This window comes from Corythoichthys intestinalis, chromosome 9 (assembly GCF_030265065.1).
Source record: "Corythoichthys intestinalis isolate RoL2023-P3 chromosome 9, ASM3026506v1, whole genome shotgun sequence".
Taxonomy (NCBI): domain Eukaryota; kingdom Metazoa; phylum Chordata; class Actinopteri; order Syngnathiformes; family Syngnathidae; genus Corythoichthys; species Corythoichthys intestinalis.
The window spans coordinates 27584889-27608681 of NC_080403.1; the positions used below are offsets into that span (position 1 = coordinate 27584889).

At 41.8% G+C, this 23793-nt stretch overlaps 1 protein-coding gene across 9 annotated transcripts in view; it reads right to left on the reverse strand.

Annotated features, from left to right (window-relative positions):
* Positions 1-23793, reverse strand: part of cadpsa (Ca2+-dependent activator protein for secretion a) — a 162693-nt gene that overhangs the window by 70885 nt on the left and 68015 nt on the right. For 6 of the 9 annotated variants that reach the window (XM_057844977.1, XM_057844979.1, XM_057844983.1 and 3 more), the window contains 5 exons: positions 21088-21189; positions 20933-20996; positions 19926-20049; positions 6510-6616; positions 95-251 (listed from right to left, as the gene is read on the reverse strand). In XM_057844977.1, coding sequence (XP_057700960.1) covers positions 95-251; positions 6510-6616; positions 19926-20049; positions 20933-20996; positions 21088-21189 — 554 coding nt within the window. Of the gene's footprint in view, positions 1-94; positions 252-6509; positions 6617-12238; positions 12272-12811; positions 12881-19925; positions 20050-20932; positions 20997-21087; positions 21190-23793 lie in introns of all 9 variants that reach the window. The other 3 variants (XM_057844974.1, XM_057844980.1, XM_057844975.1) reach the window with 2 other exon arrangements.

Consider the following 23793-nt stretch of genomic DNA (forward strand, 5'->3'; position numbering starts at 1 on the left):
CTTATTTTTTTCATATTATGTACTGAATGAACCCTATATTTTTCCAGAACACTGAGAGAGAGTGGCTAATCTCATTTCCCTGACTCCTACTCACAGTCCATCCTCAGGAAGTCATTGAGTAGTTGAAAGAGCGGAAAACTGTCCCAGCTGTCAGGGGGCTGCACCTCAAGAGCTGCATCCATGTCAGTTGAGTAGAGACACAGGAAGGTCTCAGCGTGCTCCACCATCAGGTCTGACCACCATGCAAATGCCTTCAAATTGAGAAGGGGAGACGAGTGCGTGTGTTGAAGAAATATAAGAGGCAGAGGGGGAAAAAGCCACAATTAACCATGCACAGGACGACAAACACATACATTTGCCCTTTGAGAAAACAGCAGCAGCTCCTTATTAAATACAACTTATCTGATGAAGCTACTTAAACACTTACCCACAGCTCCTTCATTAAATCAATAGAGAGGAAAAATATAACCCATCGAGCACTGCTACACTCATATACCCCCATGGAATAATCACATTGGAGGCGCTATAAGGGATAAAACTATTCTTAAGCACATCCAAAACATTCGTTTTCCTCCATGCACAGCCACTCTAGTCCTTCAACAACATCCCTGAGGAGCTGACATGTTGGCACATTCACATCATGTTAACTCCCTAATGAATGTACCCACAGGCTGATGAGATAGTGTTTCCAGTACCTACAAGAATGTTTTATACCCGAACAATTGAGTTGTGATAGTTATCAGGCTAAAAACCCCAGTTTCTGTCCCTCCTTTAATCACATTTATTTTTACAATACAGTTTTCGTTTTTAGCCCAGGTCTAGGTCGAGGATATGGTTTTGATCATTTTGCAGACACATTTGAAAAGACACCAGTTTGTATTGCTGCAGATGTATGAACACGCCTATTCTATCCACTGACAATCAAAGCGGCCCCATCATTCCATTTGAAGCAACACAAGGTAACTTTTCAATCTTTATAAAATATTTTCATAACGTTTGTGATGATATGTCGACTGACAACTAGTTGAATGACAACTCTTTTATATCGGAGGGGGTCTGTATTGCTTTCACCTGCACTAATTAATTTTGAGGAGGGTGGTAGGAACCCTGCCACACAAAAAAGCTACAAATGTGCTGACTGCTTTACGGCACACGTCAATTCCTCCTTTCATTATAAAGACGGAAGTCGATGCGAACGCTGTCGCACGAATTCTGTAAAGATGGCAGAGCAACAAAAGAGACAACAAGTTTTGTCCGAGGAGGATAAAAAGGCAGGCTACCAGGGATAAATATATACTCAAGAATAAACATTGGCCCGGCTTTTACTCGCTGCCGTGATGCCCCTCCCAAGCGAACTCGTCAGCGCTGACGAGTTCGGGGTTGGGAGGTTAGCCACACTAAGCCACACGGTTGCTAACAGTCGTATGCTATTGTTTAGCCGCATCTGGATTCATTACCTTATTAACATTCATCATTCACACAACCGCTGGAAACAGAAATGTCGTTTAATCCATCTGGAGACAACACAATTTTACAACATTGTGCAGGTGTGTGCTGGTCCTCAAGGGCAACACAGTTTTCCTTAAGGCTTTTGTCCACCGGCATAGTTAAAATTGACCAAAACTGAAAAGTTACCTAGTTAACTAGTGTTGGTTTAAAGGATAGGAGGACTTGAAGTTCTTAAAAGATAAACGTTATTATGAGTTAAAATAATTTGATATTGAACCCCCTCTTGATGTTTTCGTTTTAATACAGTTTGTAAAATTAGTTTAACTAGTAGGTCGCCATTGTCGTTGATGTCGCGGGGGGGTGACGTCACATGATTAAGCTGCGGGGCTTCCAGAGTATGACTCTAGCGACATAAACATTTCTTCTGGTCAAACCTTTTAATTTGAACCTGACAGGAACATTAATGAGCATGACAGCACTGTTGATTTTTCACAAAATGAGCCGCAAAAGCAAAATGAACAGGAAAGACGGGATGAGAGGTGGCGAGAGTAGGAAAAAAAATGTTCTGCCAGAATGTGCTACACCGCCGAAACGTCCTACAAGAGGTGAATTTGACGCCCAAAGTACTACAGTGCGCTTTCAGCTTGTTTTGTTTCGATGCATACATACAGAACATACTAAAGATGCCTTAAGAAAATACTTAAACGTAGTAATAGCAAATAAGGGTTGTTTAAAAATGCTACGTGACTAATGTGGTCAACAGATCAACAATCTGCTTTAAAGCTACTACTGTTAGGTTTTGTGTTTGTTTTCTCCTAGTGTGACTTGTCCCTGTGATTGCCCATTGATTTCACCTGATGTGCCTTCTCCTAGTCTATCCTCCTGTGCTCACCTGTTCCTTGTTGTCTCGTTACCCCTTGTCTGCTTGTGTGTATATAAGCTCCCATTTTCTGTTCACTCCTTGTTGCGTCATTGTCTATGTCTATGTCTATGTCAATTTTAAGTCCGGTCCAAGCCCTCGTGTACCAGTCACTCCGATTTAAGTAAGTTTTGTTTGAATCTTGCCCTTTTGATCCTCAGTGCTTTCAGTTGTACTTTGTGTTTTTGTTAGATATCATTAAACGTTTTTTGAGTTCACCTGCCTTGCCGCTTTTGTTTCCCTGCAATTGGGTCCACACAACCTGCCTGCCTGCCCGCGTCCCTGACAGAATGACGCAACCAATTGTGGACCCAGCGGGAAAAAGCCGGCACCGGCGTGCACGCCGACGACCATCCGCCCGTTCCCCTGATTATATTCTGCCTCGCCACGTTTTTTTGGATTCTGATTTTTCGGTCTTTGAGGAGGATCATAATTTATATGATCTCCAATTCTCAGATTCTGATTCTGACCCTGATTTTGATTTCACAGCCTCTGTTTCCTCTGATCGTTTTTCTTTTTACCCCCCTACCTCTGTGTCCCGTTCGGAGCTCCTTGCCAGAGACTCCTACCTGGGGTCCCGTTGGGCCATCTATCGGGGACCCCCCCGGGGTGGTCTGCGGGGTCGCCCAGGCTCCTTGCGGCCCAATGGGGCTATTATGAAGCCCCTGCCACCTGAAGGCGCTTGGCAAAAGCCTCGGCGTGGTCGTCAACGCCGACGGTGTGCGGCTGAGCTGACGTCGTGGCTTCCCGAGGCTCCAGCGCCGACTCCCCGCAGTCAAGTTCCTTCAGGGCCAACTCCCCGCAGTCAAGTTCCTCCAGCGCCGACTCCCCGCAGTCAAGTCCCTCCAGTGCCGACTCCCCGCAGTCAAGTTCCTCCAGCGCCGACTCCCCGCAGTCAAGTTCCTCCAGCGCCGACTCCCCGCAGTCAAGTGCCCGCACCGGCTCCCCGCGGTCAAGTGCCCGCGCCGACGTCCAAGCTGCCCGAGGTGCCCGTCCCGGCGCCTCGTCGCCTAGTCCCTGTCCCGGCACCTCGCCGTCTGGCCTCCGTTCCAGTGCCCGCGCTGACTCCACGCAGTTTAGTGCCCGCGCCAACGTCCAAGCTGCCCGAGGTGCCCGTCCCGGCGCCTCGTCGCCTAGTCCCTGTCCCGGCGCCTCGCCGTCTGACCTTCGTTCCAGTGCCCGCGCCGACTCCCCGCAGTCTTTTGCCTGCGCCGACCACTCCTGTTTTCTCCTGCGACTCCGCTGCTGTCCCGCCAGCAGACTCCTGCGACTCTGCTGCTGTCCCGCCAGCAGACTCCTGCGACTCCGCTGCTGTCCCGCCAGCAGACTCCTGCGACTCCGCTGCTGTCCCGCCAGCAGACGACGACGACGACGACTCCGCTGCTGTCCCGCCAGCAGACGACGACGACTCCGCTGCTGTCCCGCCAGCAGAGGACGACGACGACTGCGCTGCTGTCCCGCCAGCAGAGGACTACGACGACTCCGCTGCTGTCCCGCCAGCAGACGACGACGACGACTCCGCTGCTGTCCCGCCAGCAGACGACGACGACGACTCCGCTGCTGTCACGCCAGCAGACGACGTCGACTCCGCTGCTGTCACGCCAGCAGACTCCTGCGACTCCGCTGCTGTCCCGCCAGCAGACTCCTGCGACTCCGCTGCTGTCCCGCCAGCAGACTCCTGCGACTCCGCTGCTGTCCCGCCAGCAGACTCCTGCGACTCCGCTGCTGTCCCGCCAGCAGACTCCTGCGACTACGCTGGTGTCCCGCCAGCAGACTCCTGCGACTCCGCTGCTGTCCCGCCAGCAGACTCCTGCGACTCCGCTGCTGTCCCGCCAGCAGACTCCTGCGACTACGCTGCTGTCCCGCCAGCAGACTCCTGCGACTCCGCTGCTGTCCCGCCAGCAGACGACGACGACTCCGCTGCTGTCCCGCCAGCAGACGACGACGACTCCGCTGCTGTCCCGCCAGCAGATGACGACGACGACTCCGCTGCTGTCCCGCCAGCAGACGACGACGACGACTCCGCTGCTGTCACGCCAGCAGACGACGTCGACTCCGCTGCTGTCCCGCCAGCAGACTCCTGCGACTACGCTGCTGTCCCGCCAGCAGACTCCTGCGACTACGCTGCTGTCCCGCCAGCAGACTCCTGCGACTACGCTGCTGTCCCGCCAGCAGACTCTGCGACTCCGCTGCTGTCCCGCCAGCAGACTCCTGCGACTCCGCTGCTGTCCCGCCAGCAGACTCCTGCGACTCCGCTGCTGTCCCGCCAGCAGACTCCTGCGACTCCGCTGCTGTCCCGCCAGCAGACGACGACGACTCCGCTGCTGTCACGCCAGCAGACGACGACGACTCCGCTGCTGTCACGCCAGCAGACGACGACGACTCCGCTGCTGTCACGCCAGCAGACGACGACGACAACGACTCAGGCGCTGTCATGCCAGCAGACGACGACAACGACTCAGGCGCTGTCACGCCAGCAGACGACGACAATGACTCAGGCGCTGTCACGCCAGCAGACGACTCCAAATCTGTTCCTGGCCCGCACGACGACCCCAAATCTGTTCCTGGCCCGCACGACTCCGACGACGACTCAGTTCCTGGTCCGCCCGACCCCGACGACGACTCAGTTCCTGGTCCGCCCGACCCCGACGACGACCCAGTTCCTGGTCCGCCCGACCCCGACGACGACTCAGTTCCTGGTCCGCCCGACCCCGACGACGACTCAGTTCCTGGTCTGCCCGACCCCGACGACGACTCAGTTCCTGGTCCGCCCGACCCCGACGACGACTCAGTTCCTGGTCCGCCCGACCCCGACGACGACTCAGTTCCTGGTCCGCACGACCCCGACGACGACTCTGTTCCTGGTCCGCCCGACCCCAATGACGAAGACTCAGTTCCTGGTCCGCCCGACTCCGACGACGACTGCGTGCCTGACTCTCTTCACGATGACGACGACATTGCTCCCCGCTTCCTGCCACGGCTTGGCGGCATGAACGGCAAAGTCCTACCTCGCCCAGGGCGCCCGCCTGATCATCCTGTGCGGTCGCCCAACGTCTGGCGCCCCAGGCGCCCACCCGATTGACCCGTGCGATCGCCCAACGTCTGGCGTCCTGGACGCCCGCCTGACTAGCCCTGACGGGCTAATGTTGCTCCCTCCTTCTTCTCGCCGTGTTTGGGACTTTGTTTTCGTCGGGACGTCTGGGATCCGTCCCTTGAGGGGGGGGTACTGTTAGGTTTTGTGTTTGTTTTCTCCTAGTGTGACTTGTCCCTGTGATTGCCCATTGATTTCACCTGATGTGCCTTCTCCTAGTCTATCCTCCTGTGCTCACCTGTTCCTTGTTGTCTCGTTACCCCTTGTCTGCTTGTGTGTATATAAGCTCCCATTTTCTGTTCACTCCTTGTTGCGTCATTGTCTATGTCTATGTCTATGTCAATTTCAAGTCCGGTCCAAGCCCTCGTGTACCAGTCACTCCAATTTAAGTAAGTTTTGTTTGAATCTTGCCCTTTTGATCCTCAGTGCTTTCAGTTGTACTTTGTGTTTTTGTTAGATATCATTAAACGTTTTTTGAGTTCACCTGCCTTGCCGCTTTTGTTTCCCTGCAATTGGGTCCACACAACCTGCCTGCCTGCCCGCGTCCCTGACAACTACAAGAAAACACTATGCTTAAAAGTATGAGAGGGAAACACATGCAAAAAGTATTTTGAGGCAATGAAAAGGTATTCAAAGACTCAATAAAAACACAAATAGTAAGTACTGGCTGCTTTTAACCGATAAGCGCATGTGTTGGACGTCTCGTCGCGTGAAGGAATTGTAGTAACCCGGTAATATTCATCGAGTGACAATCTACGTCATCACCCCGAGTTTCCATAAAACATGGTGCCCTCCAAAGGTCAAAACAAGTACTAAATATTATAGATTTTTAAATCAATGGCAATATTTTCTGTGTTTCTAATCACATATTTTAGTAAAAGAGAACAATTGTGGCTTATTAGAGCCTCCAAGTCTCAAAGTCCGAGGTTCCTTTTAAATGAATCTCATTAATGTGGCTAAATCTATCTAAACGACAAAAAAAGAAATCTTGAAAACTTTATTAACTATAACATGTTAAACGTGTGTGCGTGCGTGCACATTAACACTGACCTCAGCATGATGCTCCTCATTCTGCTGTAGTACCTCAATGACAAGCTCCGCCAAGCGAATGGTGTCCTCCAGTTTTTTTGCAGGAGTAACTAATCGGCCAACATTCTCTGTTGCACAAAGGTCAAAATTTAGGGTTCCATCTGGAGGACAGTTTCAACCTTCTGTGTCAAAGGTTATACATGGGTTTACAGCATGCAGCCAATGTACATGTAGCAAACACACCCCTGAGATTAAAATATATATATACTGTATATGTTCTTTAACATTTATTGTGTATAAAAAGAACATGCATGTTACTCTGCCAACTGCCAACCACTGGAGTGATAAATATATAAGTTATTCACATATTTTTGATTCTGATGTTTTGCTCCAAAAGTGATCTTTATTTGAGACTATGTCAGCAGCCTGAATATATTTACAATATGAAGGACTGGCTGGTATGTTAGCATTTTTTGGGAATGGATATTAGAAAAGACTTTTAAAAAATATATATTTATATATATCCTTACATTCAAGAAAATGTGCATTGTTTTTAGTTTTTACCTACCCCCATTTACTAGTATATTATGTCTCATTTACAGCTGAAAGTACAGTTTGAAGTGAATAAATAGGCATGTCCTATTACTAAAATAACATGTCACATCTCTGTCAGTGTGGCAGAAAAAGAGTGGCAACATCCAGAGAAAATATGGTCAAAATGGGGGATGCAAACAACATTCAACAATCATCATGCAGTAATGTAGTGATATTGTGTTATGTTAATAATCATATGCATCTTCTCTGACTAACATTTGTCCCATATTCACAACTGGGCTTTTTATGTTCAGTCATCAAAGTAAAAAAAAAAAAAAAAAAAAAAAAAAAAGTATATATTTGGCAGATCAAGCAAACTTGGCCAAATTAAAAAGCTTACTCTTATGAATAGTTTAGGACTGCCCTGATGATGCTATCATGTACAATGAGTGGAATGAATTTATACCATGGCTACTCTATATTAATGTATTGTACTTCATTCTTATTGGTTAATTCCTGGTAATGAAAAAGAACAGCTTCCAATCTCATCTTGCTTTAAATTTTCATGGCCATGGTATAAGCATGATAATGCACTCCAATGTATTTTGGACTATGATGCAATAGCATCATTGCAAAAATCAACATTACCTCATCATTATCCATTTGATCTATCAGGCCATTGACTTGTGCATTATCATTTACAATAGAGTTGCGATGTGAGTAGGTGGCCTGGATTCTGTACTGTAAATATCACATTCAGTACTTGCCTTTGGGCCATTACCTATTTTTGAATGAGCACAAAACAAATCTTGTAGTCAAAGTGTAAATGTTAGCACATTAAAAAGTTCAGGAAAGAGACAACTCTGTGAGTGAGGGAAAAAAAAGTTGCATCCAGACGGAATTTTACATTTTGGTCATATGCCATTAAACACAAAAAAGGTATGCTGAACCACCAAAAAACAAATACAGGGTCTACATGGACAATTGAACTATGAACAGATTTTGTCATATTTAATAAATAACCTTTTTTCTTGGTACAATAATATTCATTCAGCTCTCACATCTAGTTAAACACCTGTTTGCATATGCAAAATTTTACCAGTATTTTTTTTTTTTACCTTAACCTATAACGTAATGCAGTTCTACAATATCACACAGCATTAATGAAGGAAATACCTATCTCTCAAAAAGGGACAAATATGCCTCATCAATATTGACTTTGATGAAGCAGAATTTTTCTACAGAGTTGTTTAAATGTTTTGCCCCTCAAAAACTTTGTTTGATTTAACTGGCCATGTTGGGTTCATGCCCATTCAGTCTACCCACTGGCATACCTAAAGTGGTTTACTCATGTTGTGGATAAGACAACTGGCGATGGTTATGTGCCTGCAGGAGCTAAAGTCATGTTAACATGGATGACAGCTCCCACAGAAAGGGACTTTTGTACTGTTATAATGAGGACTTGTTTGGACACCCTAATGTCTTATTCCAAAGGTAAGGTCCAGGTTTGATAGCATACTTGGGCTAATAGATAATGGTCCCGCCCTGATTTTTTAAAAAGCTCCCATTCATTCAATGTTCGTTGCTTTGAAACATTTCTCCATATACAGTCTATATGTCACAAAATGTTTTTTTTTTTTTTTTTTTTTTTTTTTTTTTTTGAGGGTTGCACTCCCTAAAGAGGAATGCCAAATCCATCCTGGTGCATGGAAGAAGTCCTACTAGTAAAAATATTAAGCTCATTAAAGCACATTGATTGCATTAAGACATTTTCCACACAAGTTTTGTTGTGTACTATTCATGCTAGGATTAGACCGGAGTACATCCCCTAAAGTGAACTGCCAATAAGGTTGCACAATTCTACAATTCAGTATGTATGGTACATTTTTTAGGGAATAACATTAATTTATAGTCAAAGGACAGAAGTTTTCAAGTTCGACTCACACACACATATTGTCACTTGAATGATTGCCTGCCCGGCTTTTCTGTCATCAGGCCTGTAATAGTCAGGAACCTATCCATTATCCATTCAACTATACAATTGCAACTTCTATCTCAGCCTCTGAGTACTGTTTTTATTTTCTTACGCTATGTCCCAGATTGTTTCAAGAAGATAGTAGGTGTGTAACGGTACACTAAAATGTAATTTCGGTTCGGTTTTTTAAGTGCTCAGTTGGTTTCCATATTGGTCCAAAAAATAAACTTCAAATGCTTTAATTTTTTAAAAAGATTCAGAATATTTATTGTCATTGCTACAAAAGCACAACGGAACTTTGTTTGGAGAATCCATACAGCTAAAAAATGTAAACAATAGAACTTGTGTAAATAACTTAAAGTGACCCTTTTGTGTGACATTTCAAATAATTACGCTCTGAGTTTATAAAATTAAAACATTAAATACAATTTTGTAACAATTATAAAATCTTAAAATTATGAATAAACAATCAAAACTAAGCTTTGAATCCTCAGCATCAACAACCTGAACATGACAACTGTAATTATCCAAGATGAAAGTTTTTTTGCTAAAGTGACAATATCGAGTTGACTTTCTTACATGTAGATCAGGGGTGTCCAAACTTTTTGCAAAAGGGGCCAGATTTGGTGTGGTAAAAATGTGGGGGGCCGACCTTGGCTGACGTGCTTTACGTAGAACAATATATTTAAGCAAATTTTAGCGAGCCATTCTGTGTGTCACATTTGCTTTATTATTTTCTTTAATTAATAATTTCAACAATCTCGCAACTAGCCTTTGTGGCGTTCTCTTTCGTCTCTAGGGAAATACTGCTGCTGTGAAATAAAACTAGCTTCAAGTTGCTTCAATTTCTCGTTGAGTATCTTCTCTGTAATCTTGTCGTACATGTCAGCGTGTCTTGTTTGGTAATATCGCCACACATTGAACTCTTTAAAAATCGCGACTATCTCTTTGCAAATGAGGCAGTATTTTAGTGAATAAATAGTCCAATTTCCACCTATCCTTGAAGCGTCGGCCGTCGCAGTCAACTTTCTTTTTTATGTTGATTGTCGCCATTTAAGAAAATTGGAAGTAAAGGGTTACACGGGGTAATTTTGCTTAGAGTGCTGCTGCCTTTTGATGAGTAAATGAGGAGCAGCATTAAGTGTGTAAGCTACTTCATATGGTGGTAGCAGTACTGCTGACTGATTTATTAAGTCTGTGTGCGGGCCAGACGTTATTGATTTTATGACAGGGGCTGGGAGCCGGATGAAATTTGACCACGGGCCGCATTTGGCCCCCGGGCCGGACTTTGGACATGTCTGATGTAGATTAAACATTCATTCCCTGACAGTGCCCTTAACATATCCGTGCAGTAATTGCCTACATATCTAAGGATTTATCCACTTTCTTTTGTCCTTTTATAAGTATAAAAAAATTTCAACACCGCTGGCACAGTCGCAGCGCCCCTTGCCGCCCGAGGCGGGCCGACCCAAGTAGTGAAATCAGACGGTCTTTAGGCTCAAGCCTCTCGCTAGCATTTGTCATGTTGCCATTTGTCATGCCTGTTATTTACGGGACTTTATAGGCTGTGAAGGGCAAACTACTTATTTAGAGTGTCCGACACTTAAGGCGTCCATCAAGAAACTCCAACCGGACTTCAGTTCAGAATGCAGCGCTTCACTTGGGTTAATAATAAAAAAAAAAAAAAAAAAAAATTAGAGGAAAGAATATGCATAAAACAAAACCGAACGGTACGCAAGTTTACCAAAAAGAACATGCAAACCGAAATGGTTCAATACATCCACGTGAACCATAACATCCTTAGAACAAAGTTTGAGACATAATAGCATTGGTCTCCAAACTATTCCACATAGGGCCACAGTGGGAGCAGGAGTTCATTCCAACAAAACAAGAAGACACCTGTGCACTACAAAATGTGCCGATTATCGGTTTCAAGATATATAATGATACAAAAACGTCACGGTTTCAAAACCGCAAAAATTTTCCTTCATACCGTCCCTACGGTACTAGCCAATTTTTCCCCCACAGGTGTTGCTCAGTGTCAGTGACTCAGCTATGCTACACGATGGCTGGAGGAGGTAAATCTCCTGAACCTTTTCCTCCATCGAAGAAAATGAAATCGTTGGTATGGGACTACTTAGGCTACAGAAAAGTTACAGACGGCCGCAGCTTAGAGGAGGGCCAACCGACATGTAAAACATGTTTGCGAGGGTGGCTGCCGAGGGGGCAATACTTCCAATATGATTTCACATTTATACAAAATTAAAGGTTATTAAACATTGTCATGAACATTTCCCAACAGCTACAAGTTAACTCCAGTATGTTTGGTGTGTCTAGCGTGGTAAAATGTGGTGTTTTTTTTTCTCTCTGGCAACTGTTTGTGTTGAGAAAGAGAATGTGTATAATGTAAATATGATAAAAGTCATACACACGTGGTTTTTATGTAAAATAATTCAATTATTTTTGTTCTTTTGGTAATAATGTTGAGTTGTGGCTGTGGGTTTAGGCTCACCTACAGGACTGCATTTATTTTAATTTTATTTCTAATATTTCATTTTTTTTTGTTATTTAGTGTAACTTAACATTATACTTATGTTCCAATTTGCTAATATGTTTTGAAAAATAAAAATCCTGTTCAATGGAAAAAAGAATTTTTTTTTCTTTAAACCCAGATATCTCAAAGTAAAGCTTAATGTTATCATATCGTCAGAATCTCATTCCGGCATATACCCACTTTGCATCAATCTGGTGTCTTACAAGTGTTTTAGCAGAAACATCTTTGGTCAAACTGTCTGTACTTGATCGGTTGGAACAAAAACCAGGACCCACAGTGGCCCTTGAGGACCGGTTTGGAGATCCCTGCATATTAGGATTTCGATGAACGCTGAATGCTTCCTTTCTCTTATAAATTAGATATATGCAACAGTCTAATGCTGCATTGGGCATGCTTTTCACGATCTGTTATATTTGGCAATATAACCTCCAAATCTTGAGGGAGGAACTGTTGCACAGTAAGAGCTTGCACATATACAGGTCCATTTACTATCACTTCAATGAAATTTCATACACCTACACATTACACACCTCTAGTCAGACTAAAGTCCTTACATATTCACTACTAAAAAGTCTGTTAGCTACTACTTAAACTTTGTGAGTGTAACAACTGAAGGTAACTCATTTCTTAATGACCTGTATAAAGCAAACAAAAAAATGTAGAACAGACATGAATGAAATAAATCACCTGAATCCTCCATTTTTTCCTGACATTTGTCCACTTTTGAGACAGGTTAAAAAGAAGGAAAGGAGGCAGATATAGAGGGAACAATTCAGGGGGGAAGACAGAAAGTCAATCTCATTTTGCAGAATGAGAAAGGATGTATTGGTATAAAGATACAAAAGAAAAACAAACAAAAAAAAAACCCACTCAATTTTGGAATACATTTTACTTATTGTCCAAATTGTAGTTAACTGAAATACCAAGTTACTTGTATGTAGAAAGACTCACTCATAACGACCCAAAAATCATTAATCATGTCCTCTCAAGTGTATCATGAGTTTAGACAAGGAGGCGGATAGACAAGCAAAGTAAAAATGCATTCAAATTGCAGACAGACAATGTGCTTTGGGGCAGTACAGGAAAACAAAAATCAAGCTTAAAGGCAGATTTTGTTGAAGTACACATTTCAGACTGAAACAAAACATTGAAGCAATTATAAACAACAATACTTTCAGGTTACTTGTTGTGGTGGTTGTACATGCTGGTTGCAAGAGAAATATGAAGGTAGAGGATGAGGCTGGGAAATGAAGTACTCACGAATGGTTAAATCCATCACTTGAGACGCCAAGCAGAAGACTGGATGCTCATACATCTCTCTCTTTTTCCCTATAAAGAGAGGGAGGATACCGAGGCATGCGAGAGGCCCAGGTCAGAGAGGATGGCCAGAATGGTCAGGAGGGTTTGACCAAGGTTTTCAGGGTCAATACTTCAACCGTTTATAAGGTAGTAGTATTGTTGAATTAGGTAAAAAATGCTGGGTCAAAAAAAGTATTAGTTGGTGCACTTTGTAAAATTATCCAATTGTTCCTCTCAAACTACTGTTTGGGCCTGTCGTCACTCCAGAATTTTTATTTCGTGAATGGATGATACATATTTCATATTATTTCCACAATTTGTCCTCTTAAATGTGCCATATCAGGAATTTATCATTTTGGTGAAATTCACTCAAATTTGGATTTGAATTTCCTAATCGTATTAACCAAATGTCATTTCATTCAAGTTAACTATACGTACTGTTGAGATATTTGTTCCCACGTTTTGTTCATTTTACTTTGTACATTCGATATCATTTATCTCTCTGCTAAATAGTGCAGCTCTCAGCTTCTTCACGGAAACAAGGTTAATTAAGAGATGACACAGCTGCCTAGTAAAATCGTAGCACTGTCTGCTTGTGTTACTCTTGTGACATGCTGCGCCTACCCCCCCCCCCCCCCCCCCCCAACCCCACTCACCAGTGCAGTATCATCCAGTCTCAAGGCTTGCACACAAGGTAGGATTTGTTTTCTAATCTTGGCCAGAGAGAATATACAATGTTGCTTTAGCCTGTAAAGGTTTGTGCTGAGTGATCATCACACTAAAATGTAAGTTGTTTGCATCAGCATTAGGATAATGCTAACAGAACGCATCTCTTTTTTTATTTTTTTACATACAGTTTGTGGAGTCCAGTTGGGTATAATTAATTTTTAAATAATGTACTGTTTTCCTGCTGAGCGTGTATTATCAAGTTGGCATTGTCCTTTTAGATAGACGCTACAATACGAGCTCGTCCGTCAATGTTCATTTGAAATAGTTGGAAACTTTTATTGATTTATTTTTGGGGTAAAATTTTTTTTAAATTTTACAGACGAAAACATTTTTAGTATACGTCGACTAAAACTACTAGTAGATGAAATTTAGCCTTGAGTTTTCGTCAACAAAAACTAGACAAAGACAAAAACATTGAGAGATGACTAAAATATGACTATGACTAATAAGTATTTCGTCCAAAAGACTAAGACGATTATTAAAAGGGATGCTAAAAACAACACTGGTGTGGACTATAAAATACTACTGCTCGTCTACAAAACACTTAATGGCCTTGGACCAAAATAAATGCTTGAGTTGTTGGATCCCTATGAAGCATCTAGACCCCTAATGTCGTCTGGAACCAGTCTCCTGTATGTTCCAAGAACAAGAACCAAGCAGGGTGAGGCAACATTTAGGTATTATGATCCTCACCTCTGGAACAAGTTACCTGAAGGTCTGAAGTGTGCTCAAACTGTTAGCTCCTTTAAATCAGGGCTAAAGACTCTTTTGTTTATCACAGCATATTCATAACTGTCTATATATTTCAAATTTCCAGCTATTTGCTTTTTATTCATTTTCTGCAATATTTCCATTTCTGATTTCAAGTATTAAAAAAACAATAATAATTGAAATCAGAAATGGAAATAAATAGAATTAAAAAAACAAATAATTCTATTGGGGATTTAAAGTGATTTTATGTATAATTTCATTTCCTGTTTCAATTGTCTTTGTTTTAACTTTCTCTCCATTCAATGTGATTTTTACAAATCATTTTATCTCTGCTTATGGCTCTTGAATCGTGCTATACAAACAAATTTGCCATGCCTTGTAATTACAGTATGTAGGTAAAAGCGCTGTATAAATCCTCTCCATTTCCCATTAATGTCACAGACAGATTATGGTTTAAAATTTCCACATTGTTATTTCTAAATAACCAAAAGCAAACAATGTGTATTCATCAATATGGTCGATCTGCCTTGTTTCTTGTTAAGTGGAGGCTCATAAATTCGATAGGCAGTCTGCTCTGGATTAACCATTCGTTCCACGGAACAGAACCAGATCAGAAAAGTCTGCATGTATTTCCTGAGATTTCAAGAAGCACAGTAGTATGAGAGGGTTGTTGTATTTTTTTTTTTGTGGTGGAGGGGAAGGGCAGAATCAATCTATCACTTCCTAAATTTGTCAAGGCAGGTAAATGTTTCTTTATAGACATCATCTTAAATAGTTTACTCTAGGTTTTGGGATATTTGTTAATATACACACACACATTCTCGATCATATAAATAAACCTTTTATAACACCCTAATTACTCATTTTAATCATAAAAGATGTGTAGGTAGATGCGAAAGAATTTAAACAATGAAAATGAGCTTCTGTAGAACTTTTGCGGAAGGCAGCTGAGACTACTGTAAGAAGATGCCATACTTGCTTTAAAATAAGAAGCATCTGTCCACTGACACATTGACTTACTGGATATAAATAAAATTCAAACTGCAATGGAGGAGTAATAAACACTGCTGAAAAAACAAATGTTACTGTGTTTTCTATATGATTTTGTTTGTGTTTTTGATGTAAAGCACTTTGAATTGCCTTGTGTTGAATAGTGCTACACAAGTACAGTAAATGTGTTTTGCCCTAACTTGCCTTGCCTTACTATGTATGAAAACTCCACAGGAAAACGTCATAACACCTGTATCAAATGTAAATTATAGCTCGTTTAGACACATCACTCAGTGCTACTAGGAATTAAAAACATACTGTTAATTATTCATGGGTGTTTATTTTATCGACTCGCCATTTTTTCTTGACAAGTTTGTGTTGAGAAACTGTTAAACGATGATGTGTGTTTCTTGTTGAGATTAAGGATAAGGATTATAAATGGTAAATGGTGTTATACTTATATAGTGCTTTTCCACCTTTCAAGGCGCTCAAAGCGCTTTACACTATATTGCCATCTTTATATTTACGTATTCATTCATTCATTATATTTAAGATGTCTACTAAAGAAAGCCTGCTCCAACACAAATAGGAGCTGTAATAAAGGTTTGTTTATTAGTCTTCTTGTTGTTAAACACCATGAAATGGGGATCTAGTACCAATAGACAAAGAGAAGGGAGAGGTGAGTATGGTCATCAGAGAGCAAGGCAAAGGGAGGGGAGCATCTGTACAACTGTAAGGATGATCAAAGAGAGATACTGCCAATGTTGGACTCAGCTGACTCAACAGAAGCTGAGACATGGTAGAAGCCAGCAAGGGGAATAGTAGAGAATTGAATGCATTTTTACTTACTGTTTATTTGTGGCTGTTAAAAGTACAGCCATGAGGAGTATAAAGTATATATATGGCACTTGATACTTTTTACAAAAACATATAAGACAGTAGTAAATAATTGGAGACATTGTGAAGAAAAAACTTATTGTACCTAATACTAATTCTCACAAGTTTCAACAATATACTTATAAAAGATTTTTAACGTGCACTCACCATGAGTTGAAGTTATTGTTTGACAGGAGTTTATGGAACTTGTGGTGTTAATAGTGAAATAGTGTTCTGTGGTGTCAAACAGTTCGTGTTGTCAAACAGTCAAGGGCTAATCTAGTCATAGTCATTTCAGTCCAAAAGTCGTAACATGAGGTCTAATTAGAAAATGAACTTTGTGTTTTTCAAAATTTCAAAACAAAAACAACATTAGAATTTGTGGTAGTCCACATTTAATTCATTTCATGTGATTTGTGTTGTTGAAAACAGTATCCCACCCCGTTCTCATAGCTGTGCGGCACTTGTCATTGATATGCGCGCACATGCCCTAAACCAGTACTTCTCAAATGGTGGGGCGCGCCCCCCCAGGGGGGCGCAGAGCGATGCCAGGGGTGGCGCGAGTGACCTCGGGGAACATGCGTTTTGTTTTTTGTTTTTTTTGGCCGTACTACAATAAAGTGTACTTGCACATCCACTCCGTGGGTGGCAGTGGCGCTCTCATTTTCAAAGTGCATGCAGTATTTTTGAAGGTAAGCAAGAGCACACGGAAGAGACTGATGAAGAGCTGGACTCACGCAGCGACCCACTGTCTTCACCGGTTCTCACGTGTCCGGCCGAGAAGTGCCGTTTTCGGCTTGGGATCGTCACGACCACCGCCCTCACCTACGGTTCTCCCTCGGCCGCCGAGAATGCGCTTTTTTCGGGCCGTTTGCCTTTTGGCTTTGACTTTTAATATAGTGGGAAATGAGGAAAGACCACGGTTTGCTGAGTCTAAAAATGATTATAGCGGAGAGTCTGAAGCCAAATCAGTTAAAACGCCACTTAAAGACATTAGACCTCAATCTCATTGATAAGCCGCTTGATTGTTTTTCAGCGAAAACGTGCCGAATATTGCCAGTTGTCACTATCGTCCCGCTTTGTCAGTGTTATATCAGGAAACCAGTGAGCACTGCGGTGAATCAGCGAAAATAAAAACTTTCCTTCTGTCCAAAGACACCCCCCCCCCCCCCCTCTATTCAGTTTTGTTTTTTTTGGTCAAATTTTTTTGGCATGTTGTCTTGAAGAGTAAATGTTTCTAATCAATTTGAATTTGTTATTATTTACTGATTTTATTACATTTTATTTTTCAGTATCAAATGGTCAAAAATGTACCTCGAGTGTATTTTTACAGTTTGGATGTGACTTTTTTATTTTTTTTATTTATTTTTTACTTCAGGCAAATTGATACGCGTTAAGTCTTTTCTGTTACAAGCAAAACAATGTTAATAAAGTTATACTTTATTATAAGTTGATCTATGTTACATTTTTTCTTTAATAGAAAAAAAGGACACAATGTTAGGCTGAGGCGTACTTATAATAGTAATATTATAGACAAATGATACTATTTACAGTGGCGGCAAAGAGTTGGGGGGGGCGCGAAACATTTACGTCTTCCTTGGGGGGGCGTAAGAGAAAATAATTGAGAAGCACTGCCCTAAACCAACATAAAAACTGCTCCAACAAAGTGGCCCCTATTATTATGGGCAAAGCAAAAAATCAAAAAAAAAAAAAAAAATCTAATATTAGGAGCATTCAAACAAACAAACAAAAAAAAAAAGGTCTGTCGCGCTTTGGTGAGGGTGTGTCAGAGTGGGTCTTCACTGGCTGGCCAGAACCAGCAGACAGATCTTGCTAAACGGTCTCTCCTTACGACTAGTTGTCTGATCGTCCTCACAATTACGCTTCGATAAAGGTTTGTATTTACCACTCAGGCGGTAAACCAACACCCTCTTGGAAAGCAGGCATCAGTAATTAACATAACACCTCTTGGACAAAAATTCCTTCAGCTGCCATGTGTAACGTTCTTGCATGAATGAAAAATATTCTTTTACCCATCTGGACCAGAAACGATCTAATATGTATTGCACCTGATGTCAATGTCGTCTGAGTTATGAGTTTACTTGAAAAGTCCAGGTGGGACCAAGGGTTGCACTTTAAATAGTTGAAGGTGATTTGTGGTCAACAGCTCTAACTGTCACATGGTGGAAGTATGGTAATATAATTTTGGAATGTTCCTTGTTTTTGTGTAATGAGTAATTTTGATTGTATGCTTGCTTTGCTTGTTTGTAGTGTGTTTGGTTTTTGAGTTCTTCCAGCATAATCAATACCAATTAGCGTACTAAGGGGAAAGAGGAGAGAAGAGGAAACAAGGGGCCAGGCAGAGCTGCTGTGGACCAGATGGAGGCCTTGTCTGAGGAGTGTCACAGCACGAAGGAAACGCAGCAGCAGGGCGAGGAGCTCTGCCTATGCTTGTGAGGACTGTGACAGTGCCGACTGATGCCGTTGAACTGCATACTTTTATTAATGTTTTGTCACTGCAGAACCTGCCTCCAGTGGTGAGGAGGATAACGAGAGCTGCAGCCATACAGCTTTCTTGGAGAACTTCTCCTTGTCTTCAGCAGTCCTTTTCAAAGCGTAGATGGCGCAGCTTGAGGAACACCTTGCGCCAAACAGATTTACAGTCTTCCTATACTCTGTGATGGCTCTTGCAGTTTGTGCATGCCATGATGAGGCGATACCAAACTTTCCCCTCTTCCTGCATCAACTGATAGTGTGGCAAAACTTCCGTAGAACTTTTATTGATGTCATCTTTGTGAAAATTTGTATACTCCTGATAAAAATCTAAGTTTTTTTATAACTTTCTTTTCAAGCTCTTGGCTAAGTACTCCACCAGCTCGTCATTGTTATGTATAGAGATAATTGCCTTCTTGAACAGAAGCTTAATCAGATAATGTCCATTCCTCCATTCAACCGAGGAGGACATGATGTTCATGAACCCTTTGTCCTCTACTGACTTTTCTGGAAAGACGTGAGTAATGCTCTGTTTCACAAGAGTGTCTCGATTTACCACTGAAATCTGATGACTGTGTACCTCCGGAGGTTGGCCATCTGTGCTGTTGCAGGTATTCAGTAGTCCTTTAACTCCCCCATGCTAAACTAGTTTTAACAGCGTCTTGATTGCCATCCATGTGTCAAAAAGTCAAGGACTAATCTAGTCATTGTCATTTCAATCCAAACGTAATGTCGTGAGGTCAAATAAAAAACATGAACTTCGTGTTTTTCAAAAATTCAAAACAAAACACGCAAATCTGCAGTAGTCTACATTATATTCCTTTCATATGATGTGTGCAGTTGAAAACCGTATCCGACCAGCGTTCCCACACCTGCATGGCACTCGTCATTTTTATGGGCGTACGTAATGACGATGTCATCAATTCCCTAGTGGTGGTATTGCATTAAATCAAACAAAAACTGCTCCAACAACAACAATAATAAAAATAAGAATAATAATGTAAATTATTACAATGTCACATAGCCTTGTAATTTAAAAACAAAAAATAATATATATATATATATATATATATATATGTATATATATATATATATAAAATAAAAACATCTCCCCATTTTAGCCTTTCAATTATTGATAATGATTCATCTAGTCTGCTCCTACCATTTGAATCAAAAGTTGTTGTTCTGAGCAAGGAAAGAGGTTTTATAAGTATATTTTCAAAGTTGAAAAGTGACAATTCACCTCAGTGGTAGCAGTGAAGTATTTGTATCTTACCTTCCAGTTTAGCATACTCGGACAGGCGCTGGTAATTGACCAGAGCTGCTTGCTCCAGACACTTACGAATTACAGATTTTACCTCCTCTTGTGGAACTTGGGTGACAACATCTTTCATCAAAACCTGATGGGAATGAAGTAGAAAAATATAAGATGAAACAACAACAAAAACAAAAATGATCAGAGATAATTTTGAATACATTTTTAAAAAATTTGACTATTGTCCTCACATGATGACACTGTAAACACATGACTACATGGTAAAATACTGGCAACATTGATTGCTAGAATTTTACCCTTGAAAAATTTGGTGAATTGTTTTGAAAACGTTTATTGTTCATTATCAAATTAGTTACTATTAGTACTATTAGAAAAGTATGTATGTATAACCGGTCTGATGGTTTTGACATCACAATACTCCCTATCCTGTTCCCCCACTTCTGGAGTTTGAACCCATGCTGTCACTCTGACAGTCAGGTGTGCTGACTAGTGAGCCAACAGCACAGTCTTGCTTCCGCTGCCATGACACTCTTTGAATGTCTCAGGGAGTCATGTTTTCCTAACATTCTACACGAACAGTACTTCCTCCAACTGGTCTGCAGTAGCGCAATAGTTAGCACTTTTGACTGTCAAGATAAAGGTGTGGATTGGAATCCATCAAAACGGGCTACATATCATATCAGTATAAAATGTCATATTACATTTTCAATGCCATGATTTTATGTTAAAACAAAAATCCACCTTAAAATTTACAGTCACTTAAGCGCTATACCGTTATTATGCGTACAGTTTCCCTTTCTTTTTCTAATGGCAACATTCTGGCAACCACAGCTTCCAGAACTTTACCGTAAATGTAAAAAAAAAAATACATAAATAAAATAAATAAGTGTAGAAAAAAAAACAATGTTTTATTCAATATTTAAATTTAATTTTCATTTCACAGAATGAAAATAGAACTGTTTAGAATTTTATTGAATACCAACAAATTTTTATCTTAAATCACTTACCCTTTCAAGCAAAGATAGAGTCGCTTTCAGTGCACCCTCTGGTCGTCCAAATGGAAAGCAGTACCTGTTAGAGGGAATTAAAGTGTTGGCTAATCAATAATAGTACTGTAATTAGATTTATTATGAGCACCATATAACTGTTTTCTATCTGTTACCTGAAATGAGTAATCTGGTTTTCCAATAGCACTCGAAGCCTTTCTTTGATCTCCTCAAAACGCTCTTTTTCCTCCACAGTTACAGTACCAATTCCATCCGGTCTGAAACATGAGAGAAACGGTTGAAGGCCAACAAAGGCAAGCATTCACTTACATAGGGAAAGTTATAATGGTAAGCACTGGAGAGCTCACACCAATTGAGCACTAAAAATTCTAACCATGGTGAGATCTTTAATGATTTCTGTTGGTGAAAAAGCGCTTATTTGCTCATATATATTTGTGTTTCTTGATGAGCTATAAGTAAGTTAGAAGAAAAAGGGCAAAGACGAGGCAACTTGGTCAAGTGGTGACTCGGAAAACAAGTACTGCACCTTGAGCACAAAGCGATACGACACGTTTGTGTTCTATTGTTGGTTTCGGGGTAATAAGATAACAAACATACAGACTCACATACAGTTGGGCAAAGAAGTATTTAGTCAACCACTAATTGTGCACGTTCTCCCACTTGAAACTATTAGAGAGGCCTGTAATTGTCAACATGGGTAAACCTCAACCATGAGAGACAGAAAATCACATTGTTTGATTTCTAAAGAATTTATTTGCAAATCATGGTGGAAAATGAGTATTTGGTCAATACCAAAAATTCATCTCAATATGTACCCTTTGTTAGCAATAACGGAGGCCAAATGTTTTCTGTAACTCTTCACAAGCTTTTCACACACTGTTGCTGGTATTTTGGCCCATTCCTCCATGCAGATCTCCTATAGAGCAGTGATGTTTTGGGGCTGTCGTTGGGTAACACGGACTTTCAACTCCCTTCACAGATTTTCTATAGGGTTGAGATCTGGAGACTGGCTAGGCCATTCCAGGACCTTGAAATGCTTCTTACGAAGCCACTCCTTTGTTGCCCTGGCTGTGTGTGTGGGATCATTGTCATGCTGAAAGACCCAGCCACCTCTCATCTTCAATGCCCTTGCTGATGGAGGGAGATTTTCACTCAAAATCTCTCGATACATGGCCCCATTCGTCCTGGTCCCTTTGCAGAAAAACAGCCCCAAAGCATGATGTTTCCACCCCCATGCTTCACAGTGGGTATGGTGTTATCGGATGCAATTCAGTATTCTTTCTCCTCTAAACACGAGATCCTGTGTTTCTACCAAAAAGTTCTATTTTGGTTTCATCTGACCATAACACATTCTCCCAGTCCTCTTCTGGATCATCCAAATGCTCTCTAGCGAACCGCAGACGGGCCTGGACGTGCACTTGCTTCATTAGGGGGACACGTCTGGCAGTGCAGGATTTGAGTCCCTGGCGGCGCATTGTGTCACTGATAGTAGCCTTTGTTACTGTGGTCCCAGCTCTCTGTAGGTTATTCACTAGGTCCCCCCGTGTGGTTCTGGGATTTTTGATCACCGTTCTTGTTATCATTTTGACGCCACGGGGTGAGATCTTGCATGGAGCCCCAGATTGAGGGAGATTATCAGTGGTCTTCCATTTTCTAATAAGTGCTCCCACAGTTGATTTCTTTACACCAAGCATTTTACCTATTGCAGATTCAGTCTTCTCAGCCTGGTGCAGGTCTACAATTTTGTCTCTGGTGTTGGTCTACAATTTTGTCTCTGGTGTCCCACGACAGCCATAGTGGAGTTCGGAGTGTGACTGACTGAGGTTGAGGACAGGTGTCTTGCATACCGATAACGAGTTAAAACAGGTGCCATTAATACAGGTAACGAGTGGAGCCTCGTTAGACCTCGTTTGAACCCGTTTGAAGAAGTTAGACCTCTTTTACAGCCAGAAATCTTGCTTGTTTGTAGGTGACCAAATACTTATTTTCCACTGTAATTTGAAAATAAAATCTTTAAAAATCAAACAATGTGATTTTCAGTTTTTTTCCCCACATTCTGTCTCTCATGGTTTAGGTTTACCCATGTTGACAATTCCAGGCCTCTGTAATCTTTTCAAGTAGGAGAACTTACACAATTGGTGGTTGACTGAATACTTATTTGCCCCACTGTACACGCTCACACCCACTCACAAACAAGATCAATGAGATGTTGAACTTGTGTTTTCCTCCCTTAAGTGTTGCAACATAATTGTGTAACTAGGGACCACCCTAAGGGAATAAAAGAGAGAAAAAAGAGGTGTTTGGCAAAACTGGTGTGGAGATTGTTCCACTCAGTTCTCCTCGTGAGCAACGAACCTAAGATGTGTGATTTCTCATTCCTTATTTTGTGTCCTCTTTTAATGTCCAGGGCAGCTTAGACCTGGCAACTTCATAAGTTATCGTATGCATCTGTACACACTTCACGCAACTCCTTGCAAGTAGCCATTGAAGACACAATTTCCCTGCCATTTGCCATCTGAAATATAACATATTTGGATGTGAAGTTTTATTTCATTGTTAATACATAGGGCCAGTAAAGCAGGTGTGCATCTGTGACTATGTGCGTCGTGACAGTGTTTATCCTATGTGACATGGTTGGGCCTGGATGGAGTGTGAGCAGAGTGCATGTGACAGCAGAGGCACTGGACTGGTGGCTGTGACAGTATGATGAGAAGCAGGAGACATGACACACCCTCTATCCATCACCCCCTGCCGACCCCCACCTCTTTTTGACATGTCCTTTCACTGGACAACGGGAAACCACGCACGTATTTAGGAGAGAGTGTTGGTAAGTCACAATGGAGTGTTTCATTAGTCTGTTA